Source organism: Acomys russatus, chromosome 10 (genome assembly GCF_903995435.1).
Source record: "Acomys russatus chromosome 10, mAcoRus1.1, whole genome shotgun sequence".
Taxonomy (NCBI): domain Eukaryota; kingdom Metazoa; phylum Chordata; class Mammalia; order Rodentia; family Muridae; genus Acomys; species Acomys russatus.
In genome coordinates this window covers 63,479,686-63,506,697 of record NC_067146.1, presented here as the reverse complement: position 1 = coordinate 63,506,697, position 27,012 = coordinate 63,479,686, and the positions used below count along the sequence as shown (strand labels likewise).

Sequence of the window (27,012 nt, the reverse complement as noted above, 5' to 3'; positions counted from 1 at the left end):
ATACACTGTCGCATTACTCAACAACATGCAGTCCAGTAACATGCTTTGTTCAATATTCTCTGTACAAGTAGATCTCTTTCTCAGTTGAAATGGGGAGTAAGGTTTATCTGCTGTACCTAAAACTACTACAAGCTTTCATTTCTGCCAGTGTATATTAGTCAGTTTCCACTGTAACAATCAACCGAATGAGTATGGAGCAACTGATAAGCTTCTACACACAGACAATTGTAGATGAGATCTATCTATTATTGAGTCACTTATTAAATTTTCTGCATTTAGCATCATGTCGATGTTAATCCCCATTTGTATATAGCACAGTCATATTACATATATGAATTTTATGTGTGCAGATTAATATATACATATAAATAAATTCTAAGTACTTCACCAAACAGAACTAATAAACAAATATGGTCATTTCAAGGTATGAAAGCAATATGCAAACGTAAGAAGCAGCTTTACACAGGTATCTATCTAAAAGAATAATTCTCTTTAAGTCACATCAAAAGCATCAACAAAATAAATTACTTAGGAACAAATTTAATGCAGGTTTTAAAGTCTCAAAAATCTGAAAACAATAATATTGTTTTTTTTTTTAAACTGAGAAGAGAGGGGTAAAAGGGCAGAAGATCTATACTCATGGATATGAAGAATGAACAATGAATGTCAGAGGTTCACTGTGGTTAAAACAGCTTAGAGCTGGGATTTGCCTTCTGCCCAAACTAAAATGACACATTTTACAGACAAAATTCCCTAAACCCAGAAGAGTTGGATCAGAGGACCTTAAATATCTAAAGCCGCCTTGAACAATAAGTAGTAACACCAATAATTCAGATTCATACATGTAGGCATTAGAATGCCAGATTTAAAACTTTGTTACAAAGCTAGAGTAACCGAAACAGCATTATACTGACCTAAAAACAGTCACATAATGAATGCGATGGCACAGAGAACCTAAACACACAGACTAGACATCAGTCACACTTTGCCAAAACTATCAAAAGCCTACAATGGAAAATGCAGCACTGGAAAAACTTTCATAATCATCACTAGGAAAACTGAATGTCAGATGCAGAAGGAAAAATGGCATAAGCCGAAATACAGCACTCAAAACTTAAAAGCTACTATATGGAAACGGAAATGAAACATTTTTGAGATTGTTCTGAGCAATAATTTTTTTTTTTTTTTTTTTTTGGACGAGACTCAAAAACTTCAGGCTGGAGAGTACAAATAGACGAACAAAGCTGCATCAGATTGACAGCTTCTCCGCTGAAAATTAGACAACCTTCAAGATATAGGAGTGAGCTGTGACACAAAAGAAACAATTCGCAAATCATGCATGTGTCAGGTGCTGGTATTTTTTTTTTAAACGAACTTGAATTACTCAATAAAAAGAAAATAAGTCACTTGGATTAAAAATAGACAACAGAGTTTAAGAGCCAAAGGTGATGAAGGACACCAACGAACCAAGGCTAACTAAATACAGCAGGACCAATGCATGTATGAGCTCCCAAAGTCTGAGGTAGGATGCACAAGGCTAGCACAGCTGCTCCAGATGGAGAGATGAAAGGAGAAGTGGGCACGTGCCTCCACCCCTAACACAGAAACAAGCTCCACTTGGTAACCACTTGCAAATGAAAAATTAGCTTCTCCAAGCATGTCTCCCTGAAAAACAAACCCCAGCAGACGGCCAACAGAAAATTAATGCAGTGGCATCTTTGGGGGTTCTTTGTCTTCAAATACTGTATTGGGGCTTTTTCTAACCTTAAAGGTCTTTTTGCACATATATTGTGGTTTCCAGCTTTGTGTTTTTATGGGCTTCCGGTGCGTGCAAATGTGTCTCTGCATCTATATGTGTGTCTCATGCTTTTTCTTTGGCTCTTTTTCTACTGTTTGCTTTTGTTTTATGTGATTTTTTTTTTTATTATTCCTTAGATATCTTTATTTTCTAAGAAGATACTAAAAGGGTGTAGATGCGAATAAGAGGGGAAGTAAGGAGGAACTGGGAGAAGCTAAGGTAGGGGACACAATATTCAGAATATATGCTTGAAAAAAATCTATTTTCAATAAGAGAAAAAAAATGAACAAAAGGATCTGGAGAATCGGCTCACTGGTTAACGTGCTTGGTGTAGAAACACGAGATTCGTGAGAAAAGCCAGGCATGGCAGTGCATATCTGTGAACGCAACACTAGGAAACTGAGACATTGGCTCCTGGGACAATTGACTGAAAAAATATCCCAGTGTCAACCTATGGCCTCTATATATGTCTGCACAAACAAGTGCATGTGCATCACACACACACACACACACACACACACACACACACACACACACACACACCCCACAGACACAGACTATACATGCTACACACACAGCACACACATATGCATACCATACACACATATCAAATGCATATACACATGCAAACCACATATACCATGAACACACACATACACTATATACACTGGAGGCACATGCTACACATACATATCACATACATACACCACACACACACCAAGATGAAGAGGACAAGGAAGCTTAGTGTGAGCTGCTAAGATGTAACTGATTGAGCCAGTATCAAAATTGTATGCAAGTTTGTCAACCGCTAGAAGCACAGCAACCATAGCTACCATATAGTCTGATAATCATACTGGTAGAATTATAGAAAGAAACCATTTACAATAATAAAGATATGCAAGGAAGCAAGAGAATAATCCGCAGCTGGATAGGTAAAGAAACTGATGCGTGCACAGGTTTGCAAATACAACGCTATTCAGCCTTCAAAAGGTCTCTACAGAGAAGGAATTCTTGCATTTGCCACAGCATGGGTAAACCATAAGGACATCCTACAAAGGGAACTAAGCCAGACACAGAAAGGTACATACCTTGTGATCTCTCTTCTATATAGAACCTATTTTGTAAAACATCAAGCCCATCCATAGAAACAGGATGGAATGGTAGCTACCAGGGAGGGGCTGGGCAATGGGAAGAAATAGCAAGATGGTGGTCATAATATGTCAAACTTCATTTAGGGGGAAGGTAGAGAGAGAATGCCATGGAAACCTAATATGTGACAGAGTTGTTACAGTTAATGCTGCTGTATACCGGAACTGTCACCACAATTAGGGAAAATGTCATTTACGGTGTTGACTATGTTAATTATCTTGATTGCTATAATCATTTTTGGTTGTATGTATATTTACTAAAATATTGTGCTGTATTCCATAAATACAATTTTCTTTAATTAGTTGTACCTTATTAAAGCTGGGAGAAAATCTCACCTTAGGTATCTGAAATGGTACTTTGCACTGATATTAAAAATAGAATACATAAGAGCAAAAATGTCCCCCAAAAAATAACATTAAGAAATAACAGGGCAAAGAAATGAACTATTATAGCTTAATTCTGGACAAGAAAACACAAACAAGAAAAAAGGACACAAAGAAGAAAGTGTGCCTGCTCCCTCATCACCCAGGAAGCAATGAGACAAGTACCCTCAGAAAGCATGCTGGGTAAATCCAAGGCCACCTTCTCTTTCCCCAGTGTTCTGGGTCCTAAAGACCCCTGCCACTGAGAGAAGGAAGATGTGGTTAATCCACCTTTATTAGTCAGCTGTCTGTAAGCCCTAATTCTTGCACTTCCAAGTTTTTCAAACACTGTACACAATCATTATTTCTTACAAATAGGCCAAATGGGGTCACTGACAATCAGTTAAAGAATACATAAATAATATATTTAATTTATATTATATGTACATTGGTGTAACACACACATTGGTATGAGGGTGTCCGATCTCTTGGAACTGAATTTATAGACAGTTGTGAGCTACCATGTGGGTGCTGGGAATCGAACCTAGGTCCTTTGGAAGAACAGTGTTCTTAACCACTGAGCCATTTAGTTGAAAAAGTGGGAACGAGCCTTGAGTGCATTGTCACAGGACACAACTTCCTGAACAGAATGCCAATAGCTCAGGTTCTAAGATCAGTAATTAATAAATGGGGCCTCATGAAAATAAAAAGATTCTGGAAAGCAAAGAACACTGTCAACAAAACAAAACAACAGCCTACAAATTGAAAAATGATCTTCTCCAACTCTACATCAGACCAAAGGCTAATATCCAAAATACATAAAGAACTCAAGAAATTAAACACCACCAAAACAAATAATCCAATTAAGAAATGGGGTACAGAACCAAACAGAGAATTCTCAACAGAGGAATATTGAATGGCTGAGAAACACTTAAAGAAATGCTCAACATCCTTAGTCATCAGAGAAATGCAAATCAAAGCAACTCTGACATTCCATCTTACACCCATCAGAATGGCTAAGATCAAAAACTCAAGGGACAACACATGCTGGTGAGGATGTGGAGAAAGGGAAACACTCCTCCATTGCCGGTGCGAGTACAAACTTGTACAAGCACCTTGGAAATCCATATTGAGCTTTCTTAGAAAATTGGGAATAATTTTACATCAAGACCCAGCCATACCACTCCTGGGCATATACCCAAAAGATGTTCTACCATACAACAAGGACATTTGCTCAACTATGTTCATAGCAGCTTTTTACTCATCATAGTCAGAATCTGGAAACAACCTAGATGTCCCTCAGCTGAAGAATGGATAAACTCAGCTATTAAAAACAAGGAAATGTTGAAATCTGCAGGCAAATGGACAGAACTAGAAAAGATCATCCTGAGTGAGGTGAGCCAGACCCAGAAAGACACGCATGGTACATACTCACTCATAAATGGATATTAGCCACATAACACAGGATAAGCACACTACAATACAGAGACTGGTGTACCAACCAAGAACCATGCATGGTGTGGACCTAGACCCTGTGCTCAGATGTAGTAGACAGGCAGCACAGTCTTTGTGGGTCCCACAATATGGGGAGCAGGGACTACTTCCCACATGGACTCTGCCCCCACAAACGTTGATCACTTCCCTCTGGTGGGGCAGCCTTGTCAGGCCATAGAGGGAGAGGACACAGGTAGTACAGATGAGACTTGATAGGCTGAGGTCAGATGTTAGGGGAGTACTCCTCTTTCTGAGGACTAGAGGAGGGAAGGAGAGGGTATGACAGAGGGAGAAAGGGAGGGTAGGATGTGGGGGCGGGACAATGATGGAGGGGGCTACAATCGAGATATAAAGTGAACAAACTAGAAATAAAAATTTTTAAACGCATAAATAAATAAATGCTTGTTTCTTTTTACCAAGGTAACTTTGATTAGAATGTAAAAGATGAAATAAAATATTTCAAATTTCACTAGGAATAAATTCAATGATTTTATTTGAACTGTGCATATGTTTAGGATAAAAAATATCACATTTACTGGAATTTATTTGAGTATTTCTAGAGTTATTCTAGATATTCAGAACTTCATCAGCTTCCTGTAAAATTAGCAGAGCTCCCTCACTACATAAGAAAGGGTCTTAGGCACTTAGCGCAAGCTTTCATAGCTAGCAAATGACCAGTATAATATGAAGATCAACCATTTTAATCCCAAACTCACTTTTATCCCAACTTTATGCTGCAATTTCAATGTTTATGGCTTTATGGTTTTATATTAGAAACTTTTTTTTAGAAAACCTACAATACCTATAGGAGAAATAGCTGCAAATGGTTCATTTTGGAACATTGGTAGATTACTGTTTTAGAACATTAAGAAAGGATTGGTATGTTTAAAAAAGTAGAAAACAAGCCCAGGTTGATAAAATGTGAAGTATTTTTAATGAACTATTTGTGATTTATATTGCATATCCAATTTTTAATGCATATTTTATTTATTATCATTTATTCGCATTACCCTCCCTCTTAACTTCCCATTCTGACCCTCCCTCCATCTTCTGCCTATTTTTCTCTCTTAGACATCTGATGGGGGTGCCCTCCTACCCCAACTGTCTGGCGACAGCCTATTAGGTCTCATCAGGATAGCCTGCATCCCCTTCCTCTGTGTGCCTGCTAGGCCACCTTGACAAGGGGCAGTGACCAAATGGTGGGCACCAGAGTGCATGTCAGAGGTTCAGCAGCAGTCCACCCTATGCCCAGTATGGAGAATCAGCTGTCCATTGGTTACATCTGAACAGGGGTCTTGGTTCTCTGCATGCATTGTCCTTGGCTGGTGCATCAGTTTATGCAGCTCCCTTGTGTCCAGATCCTCAGACTTTGATGGTCTCTCTCTGTGAAGCTCCTGCTCCCTCCTGGACCCTCCATCCCTCCACTCTTCCCTACAACTCTCAGCGCTCTGCCCATAGTCCAGCTTTGAGTTCCAGTATCTGTCCTGATCCCCCACTGGGTAGAGTCTCTCAGAGGAGATCTAAGTTGGGCTAATATTTACTTATCAGTGAGTATAATGCATATTTTAAATGCAGGCAAATTGGGAAATGGAATGAAACATGCTTTCTAGCCTTTTTTTACATTCTGAAGCAATGGGTTCTTCCACTAACTCTAGTATTTCCAATTCCATCTATTAAAAGAAAAACAAAACGCAAAGGAAACTATGTTTTGATGACATGGGTAGGGAAGTGATACTGCAGAAAAATGAGTGCTGGGGGCATCAGGTAAGGCCAATAGGCTGCAGGAACTTGATAGTCACTTCCTGTCTACAAAGCCCATTGCACAACTCCTCATTGTACAGTGAGGAACTAGTTTTAAAGAGAGAGTCTGCAGATATAAGTGAGTATATACCATTTGATTCTTTCTACTTCTGGGTTAACTCACTCATTATGATCATTTCTAGCTCAATCCATTTATCCACAAATTTCGGGAATCCTTTGTTTTTAATAGCTGAGTAGTATTCCATAGTGTATATGTACCACAGTTTCTTTATCCATTCTTCTACTGAGGGACATTTAGGCTATTTCCATGTTCTGGCTATTATGAATAAGGCTGCTATGAACATGGTTGAGCAAATTTTCTTGTTGTGTGCTGGAGCATCTTCTGGGTATATTCCAAGGAATGGAATAGCTGGGTCTTGAGGAAGCCCTATTCCCATTTTTCTGAGATAGCACCAGGTAGGGGAGACCTGGTGGCACTCAGAGGAAGGACAGCAGGTTGCCAAGAAGAGACTTGATACCCTATGAGCATATACAGGGGGAGGTAATCCCCCTCAGGAACAGTCATAGGGGAGGGGAATAATGGGAAAATGGGGGGGGGGTGGTAGGGAAGAATGGGAGGATACAAGGGATGGGATAAACATTGAGATGTAACAAGAATAAATTAATTAAAAAATATCTTTAATAAAAAAAAAAAAGAGAGAGAGAGTCTGTTAATGGCCTTCCTTTGGCCCTTTGTTGAATGAGTGTGACCATGTAATTTTCTGACAAGATGTTCCCTTATTCTCATTGGATTATCAATAAACATACAATAGATACTAGATGCCTCCACACTAACCTGATGCCTCTTAAATTTTAAAATATGGTAAAGATACACATATAATTACAATTTCAAGTAGAAAATAGGCATTGATATAATGATTACCACACACACACAAATGATTACTACAAAAGCATTGTCCCCACAGAGGAGAGCTTACTTGGTCTTATGTTCACATCAGCTGGAAGTTCCCTAGATTGCCTTAGGCTACATTTATTTGCTCTAACAGTGCAACTGGCTGTGGGAAGTCTAAGTACCCCATGGGGCTCCCAATCCTCAGTGCTTTAGCCATGAAGTTTTTCTGCCACCTAGGATGACTGAGATAAAGCCCACACTAATCTTCCTACAGATGAAAGTCTTTTTTGGGGGGGTTTCAAGATGTCCATTTCAGAACCCTGTTGATTACAATTTGGGGATCAGTCAACAGGCAAAGGTTTTATATCATGTATGTGACTATTATTAATGCTCAGAAAATTGATGTTTTTCCACTCTTCTTATCTTTAATAAGCACTCATTAACTGCTGAGTTTGTGCTTAGGAACTTGCCTAGATACATGAAGTACTGATGAAAATAATACCACCTATCTAGACATGGAAAAATAAGCATCACTTAATTTATTTTAAATGCAATGATACTTTGGCAAACAAGAAGAAATTAGACAGGTTAGGGCTTTTGTAGGTGAGAATGGTTCCAACTTTAAATAAGTCAAAACAGACATTTACAGGAAGGTGTCATTTAACAAAGACCTGGAGAAGAGGAACTGAGAGCCAAGTGCAGGCTCTCACAGAACAGCCCTTCAACGTGGGGAGGGGCAAGGCCAAGGCAGCTGGAGTCTCTCAAAGAATTAAAAAAAACAAAAACATGTTGGGGAAGAAATGCAAAACTCATCCTGCTGTATGATCATGAGGTTTGTAAAACTTCATCTTTCAGGAGGTTTCATAATCCATTCCTTTGGCATTTAATAGGAAAGCTGGACCTAGAATAGGTCACTAGAGCCCTATTTGTATCCAGAAGCAAATTTAAAATTCTGAAAGTGTAAGAATTACCATATGAAACCATGATCTGTGTTTGATATGCACTTTAAGTCTCTCCGTTTGAAAATCATATATTTGGTAATGAGTTGTTATCAGATATGCAAATATGTCATTTAAGAAGAGATGATGTCATTACAAAGAAATCAAGTGAAAAATCCTCATTCTGGAAATTTAGGAATAAGGCATGAAAACATTTGCTGCTGCCGCAAAGAGGAATTCCAGACCCACCATTCACATGAAAGCAGCCATTCTTTCTGAAATGTCACTGATCCCTTAGCATTTACTACATTGCTCACTCCTGTAGCTTTCTTCCAAAAATTAAAACAATTGGGGTTATTGTAAGTGTGACTGACATTTCACAGGGAAAACAGTCTGTCAAAATAAGAGCCCTATAAAAGTGCAGGCCTTCCCCGCGGTTCACATTACATACATGCTTTCTGAGGCATGCACAGGGTCATGGTGTCCATGGTTCATCACTGTAGCATAAAACAGGGAGCCATACCTTGCCCATCTGGTCCTTCTTGACAAAACCAGTGGCGGCAGCAATGTTCCCAGCTCCCTCCACTGTCTTCTGAGCGACTGCTGTCACACCAGTCACCACTGCCCCTCCAACATTTGTTACTTGCTCTTTGGTCTTCTCAGCCACTTAAGGAAAATCAAGAGCAACAATGGATTAAAAGATGGCGGTGTGACAGAGACATTCAATAATTCCACTTCCGGTAGCTGTCAACTTTTGCAGACACACATATTACATGCAGCAGAAGTCTGAAGAAACAAGACTCCAAGGTAGAAGTGACATATTTCAGCCAAACATTCAATCTCGGCTGTAATTATGCATAGATTAGAAAATACTGAGTGTTTAACTGTGACACAGTGCAACAAGTGAGTTGGATTTGGCTTGCATTGAGGCAAATGGACAGAAAAGCACAAACCCAGGGGCCGCATCAAGTTGTCAGGATAAGCACCTCAGCACGAACGCAGTTTCAGTGCCAACTCTGAGATCGAACTTCCCAAGTTCACATCTATTATCCCTTGTATGCAAACACTTCTCACACATTTAGTACCACCACTTTGAAAGTCTAAAATTCAAAATTTTACTAAACTAAACTCTTAACTTTCAAGCGGCACCAATGTGATGCTAGCAGAAAATTTCACACTGTGATCTTTGTTACATGCTCCGAATTATTCTAAAATACAGTATACAATTGCCTTCGGGACAATATGTACACAGTATTTGGAATATGAATGAATTTCACGTTTAGATTTGGATTCCATTGCCAAGATGTCTCCTTATAGATGTGTGTGTATTCCCGAACCAAAGAGTTGAATGCTAGAACAAGTCTTTCCTTATGCACCTCTGATAAGGAGGCCCATGTGTGCATACAGGTTCTTCATACATTTTGGTGACAGGCAACAGAGGAGAGCATGGTAGAGAAAGAGGACAGTTCTTTTAAAAGATTGTTTATTTTTTAATTATGTACTTTTGTGGCTGGGGGGTCAGGTATGTGCACATGTGTACAGATGCAGAAGTGGTATCAGGCCCGCTGGTGCTGGAGTTGCAGGAGGCAGGAAGCGTCTCAGCATGGGTGCTGAGAACCAGAGTCTGGGACTCTGGTCCCATAGACAAGCAGCAAGTTCCTGAGGGGGATTTCCTCCCCCTGTATATGCTCATAGGGTATCAAGTCTCTTCTTGGTAACCTGCTATCCTTCCTCTGAGTGCCACCAGGTCTCCCCCTCCAGGGACATAGTCAATTATGAGGCACCAGAGTACCTGTGAAAGTCATACCCCACTCTCCACTCAACTGTGGAGAATGTTCTGCCCATTGGCTAGATCTGGGTAGGGGGTTAAAGTTTACTGGCTATATTGTCCTTTGCTGGTGCCTTAGTTTGAGCGGGACCCCTGGGCCCAAATCTGCCTATCATAATGGAACAGTCATAGGGGAGGGGAATAAGGGGAAAATGGGAGGGAGGGAAGAATGGGAGGATACAAGGGATGGGATAACCATTGAGATGTAACAAGAATAAATTAATAAAAATATTAAAAAAATAAATTACTATAGCTAAAAAAATAAAATAAAATTCTGAATGTAAATCAAAAAGAAAAAAAGAAAAAAGAAAAGCAGCAAGTGTTCATTAGCGCTGAGCCATTGCTCTACCCACACAAGGGTTAAGAGAGCATTTCAGTCACTTTCATGGGAACAGAGTATCTGGAATTTTAGTAAGTGTGAAAAATGAAGAGACTTATTTAATATACTTATATCTTATTTCCATAAAAATAATATGGTTACTTAGTTATTGTTTTAAATAAGTTGAAGTTCAGAGAAGATGAAGTTCCCATTAACTCTGTAGTACTATGCAAGAAACGAAAGACAGGAAATTATGTTTAAATAAGTCTAAGTTAAACAAACAAACAAAAGGTTCTTTGCCTGAACCTCTACATCGTATATCCACAAAGTCTGACATCTCCCAGTTTGTACCCACATGGGTGTCATGTTTGCCTTTCATTTACTCTACAATCTTTTGTTTGTTTGGGTTTTTTTTTTTGTTTGTTTGTTTTGTTTTTTCTCTTTTGCCCCATATTTCAGAGTGTTTGCTTGTTTGAGTTCATATTCTCACTATATTTTCTCACCTAAGCAGAGAACGCATGTTTTTCCCCTCATGCTTCCCTAAGAAGCTTGTCGGTGGGCGCTGAGGAGAGGAACCACAGCACCTCAGCTTTCTGTCTGCCTACGGAACCAGACAGATTTCATGTCATTAGCCAGAAAGGCCAACAATTCCATAATGTGGGCAGAGAAAATCACCTGGGAAGGGACACTAAATGTAACTGCAGCTGCTGGTAAAATCATGGGGCTTACACCTTAAACCAGGCAGTGTGGGGAAACCCCAGGGTCCTGCAGATTGCAAGCAGCATTTACATAAGTGACTCTGTAGCTGCCTTTCAGGTTCAACCACTGTGAGTCTGCATATAAACCGCCTGCCATGCTGGAGGCTTCCTGGAGAGCACTGGGTATCCACAGCCTAATTTTAAAGGCCAGAGCAACACTATACCAGACATCTTGCTTTAAACATCACTGGGATCATGCTGAAGTCTGTGGTGCAGGTTGATATGTTTTTCTCCAAAAAAGCTTTGCTTGAGATTTTCTTGTTAAAACATCTCCAAGGGAAGCAGAAATAGGTTTTGCCTTTTTACATATTCTCATTTTCTGCCAGCCACGAGCCTCACTTTATGTGCACACTTCTTTATATAAATACACACTTTAATCTGTTGTTTGTAAAATACAAAAACTGTACAGTTAAGTGTAATTCATACAGGATTCCATTTCACTGTTTTATCATAAGAATAAGTAAAGACAATTATAAAGTGACAGCGTATAGTAGTGGCAACCAATACACTTAAAAACAAGTAAGGGGAAAATGGGAGGGAGGGAGGAGTGGGAGGATACAAGGGAGGGGATAATCACTGAGATGTAATATGAATAAATTAATAAAATAAAAAAAAAAAGACTCCTGTGTGTGTGTTTAAGGTCTTTATCCTGGTTTTCTACTCACTGAAACTACCGGAGAAAACAAAAGACAACAAACTTATTTGTGTTTTTTTTTTAATTTCATAAATGACATTTATTTTTGTGGTAAAGACCTTAAACTCAGGATATTTAAAAAAGTATTTACTTCCCAATCATTAGCTACAGTAGAGCTCAAACTGACTTGCTTATCCCAGCCAATGGGTTATGTTGGTGAATGGACTTCTGTCTGACAAGAAACCTTCATTCACCCGTCTATGCAGTGACCTGATCACTGTGTTGTTACCTCTCAGTGTCTCAGCCTGCTAAAGACCTCCAAACAACTCCTTCTCTCTCCACAGCCCCGTGCATTTCCGGCTATATCTCAGTGGCAAACACTAATAATGTTACCATGATTTACCATGTCTCTGTGTTTTGAGTTCTTTAAAATCAATAGCACAGTTTCTCACTGGTCATCTAATGCAATGGCAAACAGCAAACAAATAATTTTTAATTTTTTTTTCCAGACAGGGCTTTGCTGTGGAGCCTGGCAATCCTGGATTCGGTTTGTAGACCTGGCTGGCTTCGGACTCACAGAGAACAGTTTGCCTCTGACTCCTAGAGTACTGGGACTATAGGTGTGCACCACCGTGTCTGGTTTCAACTTAAATTTTTAATTCAACTTAAAAGGAACTTAATACCTAACTTAACATCCAAATTAATGTTAATATATAGATTTATATATTATTTTAGTTAGTAAAAGTAAATTTTTAATAATTAAGTTGTTATGAAAACAATAATAAAATAAACAAATTTTAAATAAAAATATTCTTAAAATCTCCTGATATAGTTATATCAAATACGTATTTAAGCTTTATCACCATTTTTTTCAATTCATCTGTGTTTTTATGTGTATTTATATGGCCCTGGAGGCCAGGAGAGGATGTCGGATCCCCTGGAACTAGAGTCACAGATGGTTATGAACTACCAAGTGGGAAGTGAACCAAGGTCCTCTGCAACCACAGTCAGTGCTCTTAGCCGCTAAGCCCACTCTGCAGCCCCACAGTTTATTTTAAAGCAACTTCAAAGTCTTTCAGTAAATCTAATGAAATGAATTCTTATATCTCTGCCACAGAACCTATATTGGCAACTGAAACAATACAATGAGGCCAAAAATGCCAAAATTTAAGTTATTTTCTACACTTATACTGAAGGCTTATCTGACTGAGAGATTCTCTTGTCCTTGGATTTGGTAAATAGAAAAGTTAGAACCAAAGTTTCTTATTTTATATTCCTGCTGAGAAAGCTAATGGGATGAATCTTCGGGGAACTTCAACAGTGGTGGACAATGATACAGGCTGTAGGAATGTCTCTTGTTTCTTTGTGTGAACATTACTAACAATAATGGGAAAATTTATCTGGCAAGTATGATGCACCTGTAATGTGCATTTTATATACAGTACAATAAGCCACCAACTCTATCTCTATTTTCATACTGACGCATTTATCCCTGTAATTGAAATTTGGGGGTTCTATTAAATAATCCCTCTCAACAAATTAAGAAATTTATTTATATGTCATGTGGAAGAATGGTACTTACTGTGGCCTCTTTTTGACTAACTGTGACAGCATATTTGATATTACATAACTACCAGGGTTCTGCACTGGTGGAAAGACTACATCTACACCACTGTGTCCTTTCTCCCTAACAGTGTCTCTCATAGTATTTTGTGAAACACTGCATCCATTTGAAACAATAAGTATTCTGTAGTGAAAGTTTCAAGGCTAGGTTATACTATATTTGTGAGTTTACGAACCGTGGGTCATTACAATTTTCTAAATATACTAAAGGGAAAGTACAGTATATAAAAACTTCAGAGTCAGTCCCCACTCTCCACATAACTGTGGAGAAGGTCCTGTCCATTGGCTAGATCAGAGTAGAGGTTCGATGTTTACTACCAGGGGAGGGGAATAAGGTGAAAGCGGAGTCAGGGAGAACAGGAGGATACAAACGATGGGATAAAAATTTAGTTGTAATCTGAATAATTTAATAAAATTAAAAATTTTTTAAATTTCAACATTATAAAACTATAGAAATGTAGGCTTGATGACCATAATTCTTGAGAAAATATTTGTAAAATGTTGTCTATTGCATAAACCTCTTTCTCTGTCTCTTCCTCCCTCCCGCTCGCCCTCCCGTCTTCTTGCTCCTCTAGGCCCCACTCTCTTTACACACAACATAAGAAGTCATATTTTACATACTGTTGTTCAGGGGAATGCTAAACACTTCTAAATTTGTCAACAGAGAGCCCTGCAGCTGGTCCTAGCAGCAGACTCTGAATCTCACCACTTGCTACCTGTGTTGCAAACAACATGGCTTTCTCCCTCAACTATCAAAACTGGAACACCATTATTCTAGGCTGAGCCTCTTCTTAACACTGTCCACCTGTCTAATCTCTTTATCTTGTTACAATCGTGCCTAAGTTTCAGCCTACAGAAAACAAGTAGCTTCCTTACTCTCTCGCTGTCTGCACTTCCTGTAGGACAGTAACAGAGAGGCCATCAGCACTGTGAACTTCCGAAAGAGACTGTGTTTCTGGACCTCAATTTTACTTGACCAGTGCACCTCATTCTTCACCAGTGTGCTAACTGGGATGATGTTCTTTTCTTCCCTGGCTGGCAAGTGTAGGCTCTCAGGAAAGGGCTACTGGAAGACACAGGTTGCTGCTGTGTAATATAATGTATTTTCTATCAGTTTTCAAGGTCTTTCATGGATGAGAAAATTAAATCACGAGAAGGTTAGGACTCTAGCCAGAAACCACACACTGCAATAAAGAATAGACAAACATCTAAATCAAGGCTGACACTGGCGTTTGTATATTCCCCATACTGAAGTAAGAGCAACATTTTTCCTGTTTCTGTTTTACACATTGCTGATGGACACTTGCTGTGGTGTTATCATGGCGAGGCTTCCTAATCATGTCAATTACATTTCTGACAGGTCTCTTTTTGCTGCAGGAAGTCTGACGCATAATAAACGCATGTTTGGAAGTTTGACTAGAGCCAAGCTATGGCAACTTGATTATATTTTTCCCTTCTTTGGTTTTCTTAGTCTTATCACTCTACTTTTCATCTTCCTAGATCAACTTTGTCATTTTTGCTCTTTATGAAGTCTTATTTTAGGCTTAGTGAAATTCTTGAAATTATGCCAAGTAGACATAAAACACTATATATATATAGTTTTTTTTAAATAAAATACTCCTAACAATATTAAGGACTCTTAATCACAGAGGAAATGGTTAAGTCAGTCTAATTTATGGTCCAAATACTAAATACTAAAGAAATGTCTACATCAAATATTTGAAGAAGGAATAGCATCATTGCATTTTATTTATTTATCTGTTTGTTTGTTTTTATGCAAATACCCAAATACCAAAACATTAGGATTAAATATGGCTGGCAAATTTAAAGCCATCATTCTTGACCACTAGACAATTTGTCTATAAATCTTTAATCCATATTTGTCTATTTAAAAGTACTTCATAAACAATAAGGTTTAAACAAAGTCAATATTCACAGTACATTGGTGCATGCCTGTAACCCCAGGATTTAGAAGGTTGAAGCAGAAGCCACTTCTGGCCTATGCAGCAAGACTCTGTCTTTTCAACAAACCAAAATAAAATTTTAAAAAATATATACATGAAATAAAAGAATACCAATGCTCTTCTGTAGACAGTGGTTTTTATAACTGTACTTTGAACCATAGGCATTAAGTGCAGTTGGCCTAGAGGGCATTTTGAATATCACCAATGGATAAAAGCCAACAGAACGTACCTGTTGTCACTCCATGAACCACTCCCTCCTTAGTTTTGGAACCTAAAAATAAAACAAAAATATTGAATGTATAAGTCTCAAGCTGTCTGAATTTCCAGGCCCCAATCAAAAAATTCTCTATATCCAGAAGTTCATGCACAAAGATAACCTTAGAAGACAAACAGCACCAAATGCACACAAAAACCACTAGAGTGGGACGATCCAGCCACCTCCACAGAGGAAAGCTAGCAGAGGCCTCTCCAGGTTGAGTTCAAGAAGGAGGCCTGGAGAGGGTGGTTAGGGAGTTTGACAGCAGTCTGAAGCTTCTGCGCTGTGCCAGTGGGGTGATCGGAGACAGGAATTGGGCACTGTGTGGCTGAGAAAGCTACAAGGGAGTCTAACAGTTCTTGTAAAAAAAAAAAAAAAAAAGATCTGACACATATTTGAAGTGACAGATACATGTAATCTAACCGCACAATGTAAACATCCATGGAAACATCACAAGGGGCCTCACTGATTGGTAAGAGTTTTGCGCCTTTGTGCATCAGATAATGTAAACTTAACTTTAAAAAAGAAAGAAACAAAAAAATTTTCAATAAACATGACTTTTTAGCTAACCCTTGCTTGATACTTCATATATTAACTTACAGAGAGATGGGGAAAGGTGAGATAATTCAGGGCTCACTAAGATTCTGTGTGCAGACCTGTAGATGTTATAAAAGCACAGCAGAGCTGAGACTCGGCAACTCACAACAAACAAGAGGAAGGAAAGGAAGTGTACATCAATGTCTGCCCAACCTCTGGTGTGTGTTCACTTTACCTAATCTCTAAAGCAGCCAATCAATGCCCATTTCATTCATAAGAAAATCATAGATCATAATTAAGCAAGGTAGTGGTGGTGCACTCCCTTAATCCCAGAGGCAGGCAGATCTCTGAGTTCCAGGACAGCCTGGTCTACAGAGTGAATTCCAGGACAGACAAAGCTATAGAGAAAAACCTTGTATCAAAAAAAAAAAAAAGTAACAAATATCATAATTAAGTGATTTGCTTAATATTAAGTAATAGCATGTTATGGGCACTTTCAAACTAGGTCTGTACGTAGGATAAGAATTATTCTTATGTCTTGACCATTACTAAACAAATAATGTTATTAAAAGTAAGATTGTAAGCCATTTTAATCTTACTCTTTCTAATGTTGCTGTTTTCAGTATAATTCATATTTTTTGAATTAAATGTTTTTGGAGATTTGAGGTTGATTTGAAAAACTCTGGGTTTTTGTTTGTTTGTTTGTTTTATATACCAGAGTATCTTCTTTCACTCATCTATTGGTGAGACTCTGGGCTGATTCCATAATATGCTATGGTTGACTGGTCAAATCTGCGTGGGTATGCAGTATATCATTTTTGTATGCTGACTCTGGTGTTAACACAGAAGTGACATGGCTAAAATTTCTATTTATAATTTTTTGAGAATTCTTCATGCAAGGAATTTCATAATTGAGTTTTATTCAGTAATAAAGAAGACAGAAATGATCTGTGTAGTAAAATGGATGGATCATCGTGTTAAGTAAAATTAGGCAGCTCACAAAGATGGTATCATTTTTTTTTCTCCCATATGTGCAATACAGAGTGTTAAAAAAGAAACAAAAGTAACAGAGCACTAATAATGATGTGGAGAGGAAAGATGAGGGAAGGAAAGTATAATAGAGGAAGGATTATAATCAAAGTGCATACACGCATTGTGAAGGATCATGTTGTACATGTTTACATAAAAATGTTCTTATGGAACAGTACCATAAACAATGAGTATACACAATGAAGACAGAACAGCTGTGATAACAAAGAGATATAAAAAGGATCGTCTCTACAAATAATAAACTGAGTACTAGAAGGGTGGACGTAACCCCTGTTTATGAAATGCATGTGTGGGAAGGTCATAATGAAACCCTTCACTCTGTACAATTAATATCCACAATTTATGCACACACATTTATCTACATAATATATACATATAACTAATACAAATTTTAATCAAAAGCTATCTAATAGAGCTAAAGACATAGTTATTGGTAAAGCAATATTTTCAGATGTGAAAGGATCTGGATTGGATCCTCAATATTACCAAGAAAACGAAGAAAGGAATGAAGATAGGGAGAGAGGAGAATTAACTAAAATAATCATATCTAGACACAGGTAAAGGGTAAAATGAAATGAGGACATATAAACTGAAAAAGATTTAGGTCTATGTAAGAGAAGAAAGATACCAATCTATACTTTTAAATGCACTATTTTTAAAAATCTTGCTAAGAGTACAGAAAATAAATAGGAAAAAATAGAGCAAAACCATATCATACATATAGCTTACTAGGGTCCAAATGCTCAGTAAATAAAGTACAGATAGCAACATTTGTAATGAACTTCACGATTTCCTGTACATAACTTATTCATGAATCAAATTCTTCTGTTTTGTGATCAACACCATGACCAAATGCACCATGTGGAAAAGGGGGTTTATTTCAGCTTGCAGTGTGGCAGTGCATCCCCCTATGAAAGCCAAAGTGGGGACTTGAGCATGGCAGGGACTGGAGGCAGGAGTGATGCAGAGGCCTTGGGGAATCGCTCCTCACTGCTTGCTCTCATGGCTTGCTCAGCCTGCTTTCTCATAGCACCCAGAACCACCTGTTCAGGGGTGGTGCCACCCACAGTGAGCCGGGTCCTCCTCCGTCAGTAGCAACCATGAAAATACCTTCACTGACATTGCCACAGGTCAATCTGATGGAGGCAATTCTTCAAGTAGTATCTCCTCTTCCCAGATAGCTCTACTTTCTGTCAAGTTGACAAACACTAAAAAGCATATGAGGTAACTTCTAATTCCAAAATTGTTTAAAATTGAGATGCACATTTCTACAATCTGAATAATATGATCAATAAGAGTATCTAAGTCCATATGAAGAAATACATTAAAGCATTCGATAAATATTTTTGACCATACATAAGCATAGCCTTAAGTGAAATCTGTGTATATCATACTTAAAATGATATTTTAGAAAGGAATCAATTCAACTCTTTTTTTTAAAGCATATGTAGGAACTTTCATTTTGAAAATAAAGACATTCCCACCCCACCCCCAGAGTCCAGGTTTAATACCAAAGAATAACCAAATCTACATCATTATTTTAGCAAAAGGATCAAAGGAAACAGTTCAAGTAAAGCCCTCAGAGCTGTTTAATGTGTTAATACAGGCTTAGTGAAGGTCTAGTTCTTACACACACACACACACACACACACACACACACACACACACACACACACACGGGGGAGGTGGGAAGAGACAGAGAGAGAGAGAAAGAGAGAGAGAGAGAGAGAGAGAGAGAGAGAGAGAGAGAGAGAGAGAGAGAGAGAGAGAGAGAAGTGCTTATGAAGGAAAAGCTGAAGCTGAAACCAGAAGAAAGATCACCAAACAAGAAGCACCACAAAATGCAAGGCGTACTTGTAAACCTGAGTGGACATGCTCTAGCGTTTTAAATGTGTGCTGTCTTTGTGTATTTCACAGGCACTGCTCATTTTGCAAAGCACTCTAGAGCTGCGAAAAAGACAAGCTGAGCTGTGCAGCGTACACGACCTGCTAACGAATGGAGAAACTGCATAATCAGGAGAAGGCTCAGGGACATTACTCAAATTATTAAACATTCTGAGTCATTTATAAGTATGTTAGGAAAGGATAAAACAATAAAACTAATATTTATCTTACGTCATGTAGTTTTTTTTGCAAAAACAATGCATTAAGTAGTTTCAACAGCGCTTGCCTTCTTCTCCTTGCATATGTCTTATGGGGGGGGGTCCTACAAAACTGGGTGGGCTGGAGTCCACAGTGGTGGAGGGAGAGCAGAACAGCAGGAACAGCTGAGCTTGCATTGTGACCCAAGAGGAGGAAACCAAGAGCACACTGGGAATGATGGGTGACTTTTAAAGCTTCATAGCCTGCCTCTCCTCCAACAAGACCACACCTCATAATCCTTTCCAGACAGTTCCATTAGCTGAGACCAAAATCATGAGCCTCTGGGGTGGCATTCTCATGCACATCACAACAATTCTTCATGTCATGGTCTGTCCACGATAGTTCCTTTGGCACGAGGTTGAGATGGCATTACCTCCTCTGAGAATATGGCTCACGTTCTCAGTGTATGCTTATACCTCCAGACCTTTAACAGCATGTATACTAAGACTACAGTAGAGACTACATCTGCTATCTCTACTTTGTGTCAAGTTGACAAACACTAACCAACATATGAGGTAATTGCTAATTGCAAAATTATTTAAAATTTGGTTGTACATTTCCACAATCTGAATAGTCAACTGTTTCCGCTATAAAGCAATTTCTCCCAGCATTTTTCACTTTATTGCCTTGATGTGCCTTCACCTCAGCTGGTCAGTTTTCTCTTTCTGGGATGCATTTCTATAGAACAGCACATGGACTTATCACCAGGAGACAAGATACAACACACCCACAGGTGTTGCTATTCGTGAGAATTGTGTAACAGATGGAAAGTGGCAACTCAGTGACAATTAATGAAAGAAGTGATTTAATTTAGTCACCAATTATAATGGGCTTTGGTTATTTGTGTGATGATTTTGAGGGTGAAGAGGTAGCAGTAAAGTTTATACCTTGCATAATTACTCTTAATTTATGCACTGCAATAACAGATGTTTAAATTGTGTTTGGGACAGGTGCTAATAAAGTCTCAACTGGAATTTGAATATACTGCACAGGTAGCAGGACAGCTTGTCTAAAAGAATGTCTCTTTTCTGTATCCTTCATCTTTACTCCCTACAACCTTTAAGATCATGACTAATCAAAAGAAATGCTCACTGACTGATCCCTGGTCTGTATTTTCTCCCTCAGTGGTATCTAAGAATTTGACATTTGACGAACTCATGGAATGCCTGTTTAATGGAGGATAAATGATAGTCTTGATGAAGGTTTTGCAGTTCAAACCAATACCTCATCTTTGCTAACATATAAATAATAATTTGCCTCCATTTACAGGCAAGCCATAAATGATAATATATAGCTAAAAATTAGGTGTCAGGGGGCAAATAAAAAGCAAGATGTGGAAGCTGGGAGACAGCATAGATGATGGCTTCTCTGAGCTGAGGTTCCCTGCCACAACCCTGTCTTGGTTTTGGGGACATCACAAGGGTGCAGAAGAAGAGGGCTGTGAGAACTCAGCTGTATCATTGTTTTATATGTTGACTATCTAACCACATATAGTTAGATCTATGGCCACTGCTGCTCACCAAGCAAAGAAATTGAATTTGAAGTGATTTTCTTCAACTTAATACTATAAAACCAACATTATGTGAAGCACAATTTATGACTTTACTCCAATTTACAATTATATAAAATGCCATTGAGATTGTTCTTTATGAAACTAAAATTTGTTAATTGAAATTTTGTGCAAATATCACAAAGAGAAACAGCACACTGATTACTATGGCAATTTTTCAATTACTTAAAAGTCAGTTAACCAAAGATTAACAATAAGGGAATGAGGTGATCTTTCTGACAAGCCTTTTCGGCCATAAAATTTTTTGCATACTTCTAACCTTTTATTTTTAATATTTTGTTTTTCTTGAGAAGGATTAAACCCAGTGCTGCATACATGCAGACAAGCACATCACAGAGGTGTTGTTCCAGCCCAGATTACTTCTAATCCTTCAGTTAATTGTTGATAATAGTTTCATATATTGGATGAAAAAGAACAAATCTTGTTGGCAAAGTACCTAATGAGTTGAAAAGCTCATCTGATAATACTCAAGGTTCCTAAATATGAGAGTACACTCAGTTACCATATTTCCACAACAACTCTGCAGAGTACCTGCACTTCCTGAACTATGTTTGTAAAAGAGAGAAGGTGTCTCAGACACATTAAGGGACCTCCTGAAGATTTCAAAGGTTGAAGTGATGTGCCTCGGATGAAAGTTAAGTTTGTATGACAGTAAGTCCGTAGTCCGCACCCCTTTTATTTTTCTATAGCCTCTGAGTCAAGTCCAGCTTATTGGTGTGATAAATAAAGACTGAAACAGGATCACGCTAGTTATAGCCTATGGATGATTTTATATGGACTTCAACAGTGGAGTTAAAAGTATGTTCGAACATCAGCAGGAGTTGACAAAAATCTGAACTATAATTCTAATCTTCACATGTTACTTTTCATCCTAAATTCTATGCATGTGCTCACCTTTTAATTAAACTCCAGAACATAATCAGCAATTGATTAATTATGCATGTGTTAACTAGAGTAACAGACATTGTTAATATTAGTAACATTAGACATATTTAAAGTTATACTTTTATACAATTGCCTCACAGAAAACAAAATTAATCTTTGAAAACTGCAATCATTTTATTTACTCAAATTCACAACTAACAATAAAAACTAATAAGCGTTCTACTCGATAAAATCTGTTTATTATCCAGAAAGAGTAATAGACTTGCAGTTTTGCTTAAAAATCAGTGGTCTAAAAGGAAGACAGATATATTTATTAAGCCACTGAAGTAGAAAAATCTAGTCAGAAACCTGAAATTGAAGAATGGGGTAAATTGAGCCCCCTCAAATCTACAAATAACTGATTTTACATTCTGAATTCTATCTAAAACAGTATATTTCATAGTTACACACACACACACACACACCAAAATTAACTCACTGACACCTTTTTCTTAAAATATACATTTCAAGACTTTCTGAAGGGATGTGTTGAGGTAGAAAAAGAGATTAATTAAGTCAATGTAAAACTAATCTATGAAGAATGAAAAAAGATGATTTGCTAGAAGCCTGAAAGAGAAGACACAATCATGCAAAGGTTTGCAAGTGAAAATGTTCCCACTGATGTGCTGGAGACTCGGCCTGGCTTCCCAGACTTGATACTTCTCGGTGTAGCATCTCTGCCACCTGGTCTGCTCCTTTTCTATCTGGATGTTTACCCTTGGCCTTCCACCAAAGTAGGTGCCCTCCTGCGAAGGTGGAAATGCTCAAAGAAGCAAGGAGGCAGGTGAGCCATGCATCTGTGCTCCAGTGCACACCTGTGTCTCTGCTGGGGATGAGTGCGTGTACACGTGTGTTCAGTCCTTCCATCAACGTATTGGAAGGGATTTGTAAAGTTACAAGCATTTTACACAGGGAAAGGCACAGAAAAGGGCATGCTGGCTTATATTTCAAGGTACACACATAGGCAAAAAAAAAAAAAAAAAAAAAAAAAGGCATTAAGTAGCAACCTCTTCTTGTTCCCTGTATGCATGGCCAGAGAGCTGAACAACACAAGCATTTCTGACATTCCCTGAGCACCTGTGTCCACACAGACCAAGCCATCCCTAAAGGGAGACGCACTGGGGAAAAAAACTTCAAATTTGAAGGCCAAAGTAGGTGTATTTTTCCCAGATATTAAATAAAATCATGCAAAAAAAATCTTGTTTTTAAAATGATAGTTCATTCAAATTACCAAGTATCATCTATAGTGATGATGAAAGAGGTCAAAGTGCCATGAGCACATGAGGCTTATTTCATTTTGTCTTGTCTTGTTATGGAGCCTCATGTAGCCCAGGCTGACCTATGTAGCTGAAAATGACCATCAACTCCTGATCCTTGGGCCTCCACTTCCCGAGTGCTGGGATTACAGGCATGTGCAGCCATGCTTGCTGCCATAAATGGGTTTGATTCGTAAGCATGTTCTTGGTTATTTTTCATGGGTTGTCAGTTTTTAAAATTCAATGTAATCACACCCAGAAACACTGAAAACTGAAATAAAGACCCCAAGTCAGTAACACAATTAAATAGTCTATGGAAAGCAAGCGATGCCCCTCACTTGTATCTCAGAGCTACTATGCGGATTTACATTTGCTCACCTCCACATACCTGTCACTCCTCTGAGAGGCAGTGACATGCATGCATCAGACACCACACAGCAGCCATCCCAGCTCATCAGTCACAGTGTCACTACCTACCTACATAGAGGACGCCCTCTTTTGTCTTCCCTGCTGCTTCTGCCACACCCTGCTTGGTTTTCTCAGCAGCAGCCACAACTCCCTCCTTGGCCTTTGAAAGTCCTTTCATGAACACATCCATGGCCAAAGAAGTATTTTTGCTCCACACTAGAGAAGACAGAATGCATTTTGAATTAGAAAATTTAGGCAAAAGGAAACAGGATTGAAACAGCTAGAGTGGTGAAGGGGGAAAAAACTGAGAATGAAATCACTAAAAAATTATAGGGACCCCCCCCCCCTGCCCCATCCCCCGTGTAAGTGCGCACTGTTTTTGTTTTGTTGTGTTGTGTTGTGTTTGTTTGTTGATGATTAGGAACGGTGCTGCTTGTGTGTGAATTATTTCACTCAAAACTAGTACAAAGTCATGCATACCACGTAAGGATGGGATGGATCCAGATGGGTCACCTGACTGTTCTTACATCATTTTAGAAGTGGAGTTACATGGGAAGACGGATGCCCTCCACCCCATCTACATCCCAGGGCCCAAAGATGACATTCTAAGAAAAAAACAAAACAAAACAAAAAAACAGAGCTGGAGTGGGGCAAGAGGAAAAAGGACCTAGAGGGGAGTCAGTCTTTGCAGGGGGTGGGGGGAGTTGGCACTGCTCCTCAGGCCAACTGCCTACAGCTCAGCCTTTCTAATCTAGCAAGACCTTCCACCCACCACTAGCTCTCTGTCTGTTATCTGCCCTGAGCAGGCAGGTGGTGTTTTCGCTGTCCATACACTTGGGCAGTTTCACTTCAGTGTCACCCAACCTAGGAGTTGCATCCCGTGCTCATTAACCCCTTATCACCTGTTGCCTGTGTCCAATGTACTTCTGTTTACCATTGGCCAAATGCATCTGCCTTACTCTACAGAGAGAAGCTAGAATGTCCCTAGGTTAGAGGATGAAAGTTGGATGTTTATGTTCCACCCAACGCCCAGCACCCAGCTTCCAGGACACAGCACTCAGCACCCAGCACCCAGCAGGAAACACCCCTAGCGGTTCTGCTTAAAAAAGCAGGTGCCACAGGCAACCTGGCCTTTCTCTTGGGCTGTGGGAGGATGGAAAGGCAGGTCTCCAGCGGAAGGAAAGTGATGTACTTTCCACACGCTGGCCGAATCCCTCACCGCCCAGGTAGCAGAAGTTGACCTCCTCCAGACTCGTCTGGATTCCTCTTAACCAGGGCTCCGGAGCCGCTGCGATCTACAGGTACTTACCGGCGCTCGAAGCTTAGGCAGAACTCAGGTTCCTCCTTTTCCTCCCCAGATCTAATTTCAATGAGAGACAGAAGGAAGGCTCTAGGCGGAGGGGCTGGGGCAGCACCTGCTGTTTCCTGCAGCCGTCTGCTGCTGGGCGCTCCAGCTCCCTGGCTCCCCCACGTCGCCCCCGCAGCTGATTTGTCAGCGCCTCTCCCCGCCCCTCGCCTGCCTCGTGCCTTCGCCTCTTTCCTAGGGAGGAGACTGGATGGAGATCCGTGAAGGCTCCCGGTACCAGGAGCACACTCCCCGGGAGGAAAGAATAGAGGATAGCTTGAGCTTCACCTAGAGTTCAGTGGCCCCGCTACTTTATGTCGGCTGAACTTGAGCGGTAGTCTTTCCTGCCCCATCCCCCTCCGTCCCTGCCTCCTACTGTTACCAGTTCCTTTTGCGCTACCTCCTCTGGGACGAACCTGGACGCGGCATCAAGGGCTAGACTGCTTGAGACTGTCATGTATGGAGCCAGGCCCTAGGGAGGGAGCACACACCCTATGGGTTGCTTTTGTTAACACAGCCCGAGATTTCCATTTGCTTTAACCCCGAAGGAGTCTAAAAAGGGTTCTGGGTGTGAAGAGGAGGCTACTAAGGAAGAGTTACAGGTCGAGGAGGTAGGGGGAGGCTCAGCAAATCCTCTTTCCCACTCCACTATCACCATTTTCTTTTCCACCAATCAGAGGATGCCAGACGCTGATTTTTTTTTTTTTTCCTCCCATCTGTGGAGCAAGGAATAAATACATCCCCCAACCGTCGAAAACTAGCTGCCTGGAGGCTTTTTTGCTCTTGAAATGTTGCTTCCCATAGAGAACCGCGTTACACGGTTAGGAGGTAACGCCTGTGGGATTCACCCTTTGGGACCACTGCAGGCAGTGTCTTCCTCCGCCCCCACTGAAAGGCCGACTTTGCACACCTCTTACCTTTCTGACTTCTGGGTGCGGTGCGTGGAACTCGAGCTGACAGACCCTTCTTCCAGCCCCAGCACACACGCAGAGGCAGATGCCCACGCTTCGAAACAATTTCTGTACTGCTTAACGCACCTCCACTTCTTTCTGAGCTGAGGAGAATGCCGCTGTCCTATAGCTGAGTAGATTTGAGAGCCAAGCTCCTCCCCCAGTGGAATGCTTTCCTTTCCTTTCTTGTATTCTGAACTTGTGTTGGGCACTGGGAGCAAAATCAAGCTTTTGCGGTATTTAAAAAAAAAAAAAATGTAGGAGGGAAAATGTCTCTGATCTTTGCACTCATTTGACTTCTAAATTCTGAATAATAAATAATAAAACTGAAGTCCAAAAAAGCATTTTGAAACAGAGACAGAGGGAAAACGACTTGTTTAACATGTTATTTAGAAAGGAGGTAGGTTGAACCACAAATGCTGAGTAGAAGGAATGTGACCAAAATTCATTGCTTAAGCATCGCCTTACATTCTTGGTGTTCCTTTTTTAAAAAAATCAAACTTCAACTGGGCGTTGTGGCCCAGACCTTTAATCCCAGGGAAGCAGAAGCAGGCAGATGGCTGTGAGTTCAAGGCTATCCTGGTCTAAAAAGTGAGTACAGGGCAACCAAGTCTACACAGAGAAACTCCGTCTCAAAAGAAAAAAAATCCAAAATAATAATAATAAATAGATAGTTAAATAAAATCAACCTTCCCACACAGTAGTAGTATAGATGGCGTTTACTTGAAATTAGAGGAAGAAGGTGGCATTCCTAGAGTAGACAGGGTCAGATCCTGGGCCCTGGCATCCCCAGGCAGATAGGTCAGGACACCTGTCCTCAGCCAGCCAGGTAAAGACACATAAATGATGCAATACAGGAAAAGAGAGTTATTCAGTGTGGCCACACCAAGAAGAGGAGCAAAGAGGTCCAGTGTCCCTAAGTCCATCTTTGGGGACCTAATATGAGGCTAGGTTTAAATAGAGGTTAGGATTAAATAATAGTCCTGGTCAAAGTGTGGTTCCAGCTACCGTCATTGTCCATGCTCCAGTCCTTTCCACAAGGTGGTTTGACAAA

General features: G+C 39.7%; 1 protein-coding gene across 2 annotated transcripts in view; it reads right to left on the bottom strand.

Moving 5' to 3' along the window:
* The window catches only part of Snca (synuclein alpha), an 89,166-nt gene extending 63,075 nt beyond the window's left edge, over positions 1 to 26,091 (bottom strand). The window contains exons 1-5 of one of the 2 annotated variants that reach the window (XM_051152260.1): positions 25,926 to 26,085; positions 24,973 to 25,023; positions 23,733 to 23,879; positions 15,750 to 15,791; positions 8,918 to 9,060 (exon numbers count right to left, since the gene is read on the bottom strand). In XM_051152260.1, the coding sequence (XP_051008217.1) occupies positions 8,918 to 9,060; positions 15,750 to 15,791; positions 23,733 to 23,853 (306 nt within the window). In that variant the 5' untranslated portion in view covers positions 23,854 to 23,879; positions 24,973 to 25,023; positions 25,926 to 26,085. Of the gene's footprint in view, positions 1 to 8,917; positions 9,061 to 15,749; positions 15,792 to 23,732; positions 23,880 to 24,972; positions 25,024 to 25,925 lie in introns of both variants that reach the window. The other variant, XM_051152261.1, reaches the window with a different exon arrangement.
* Between the last annotated feature and the right edge of the window lie 921 nt (positions 26,092 to 27,012).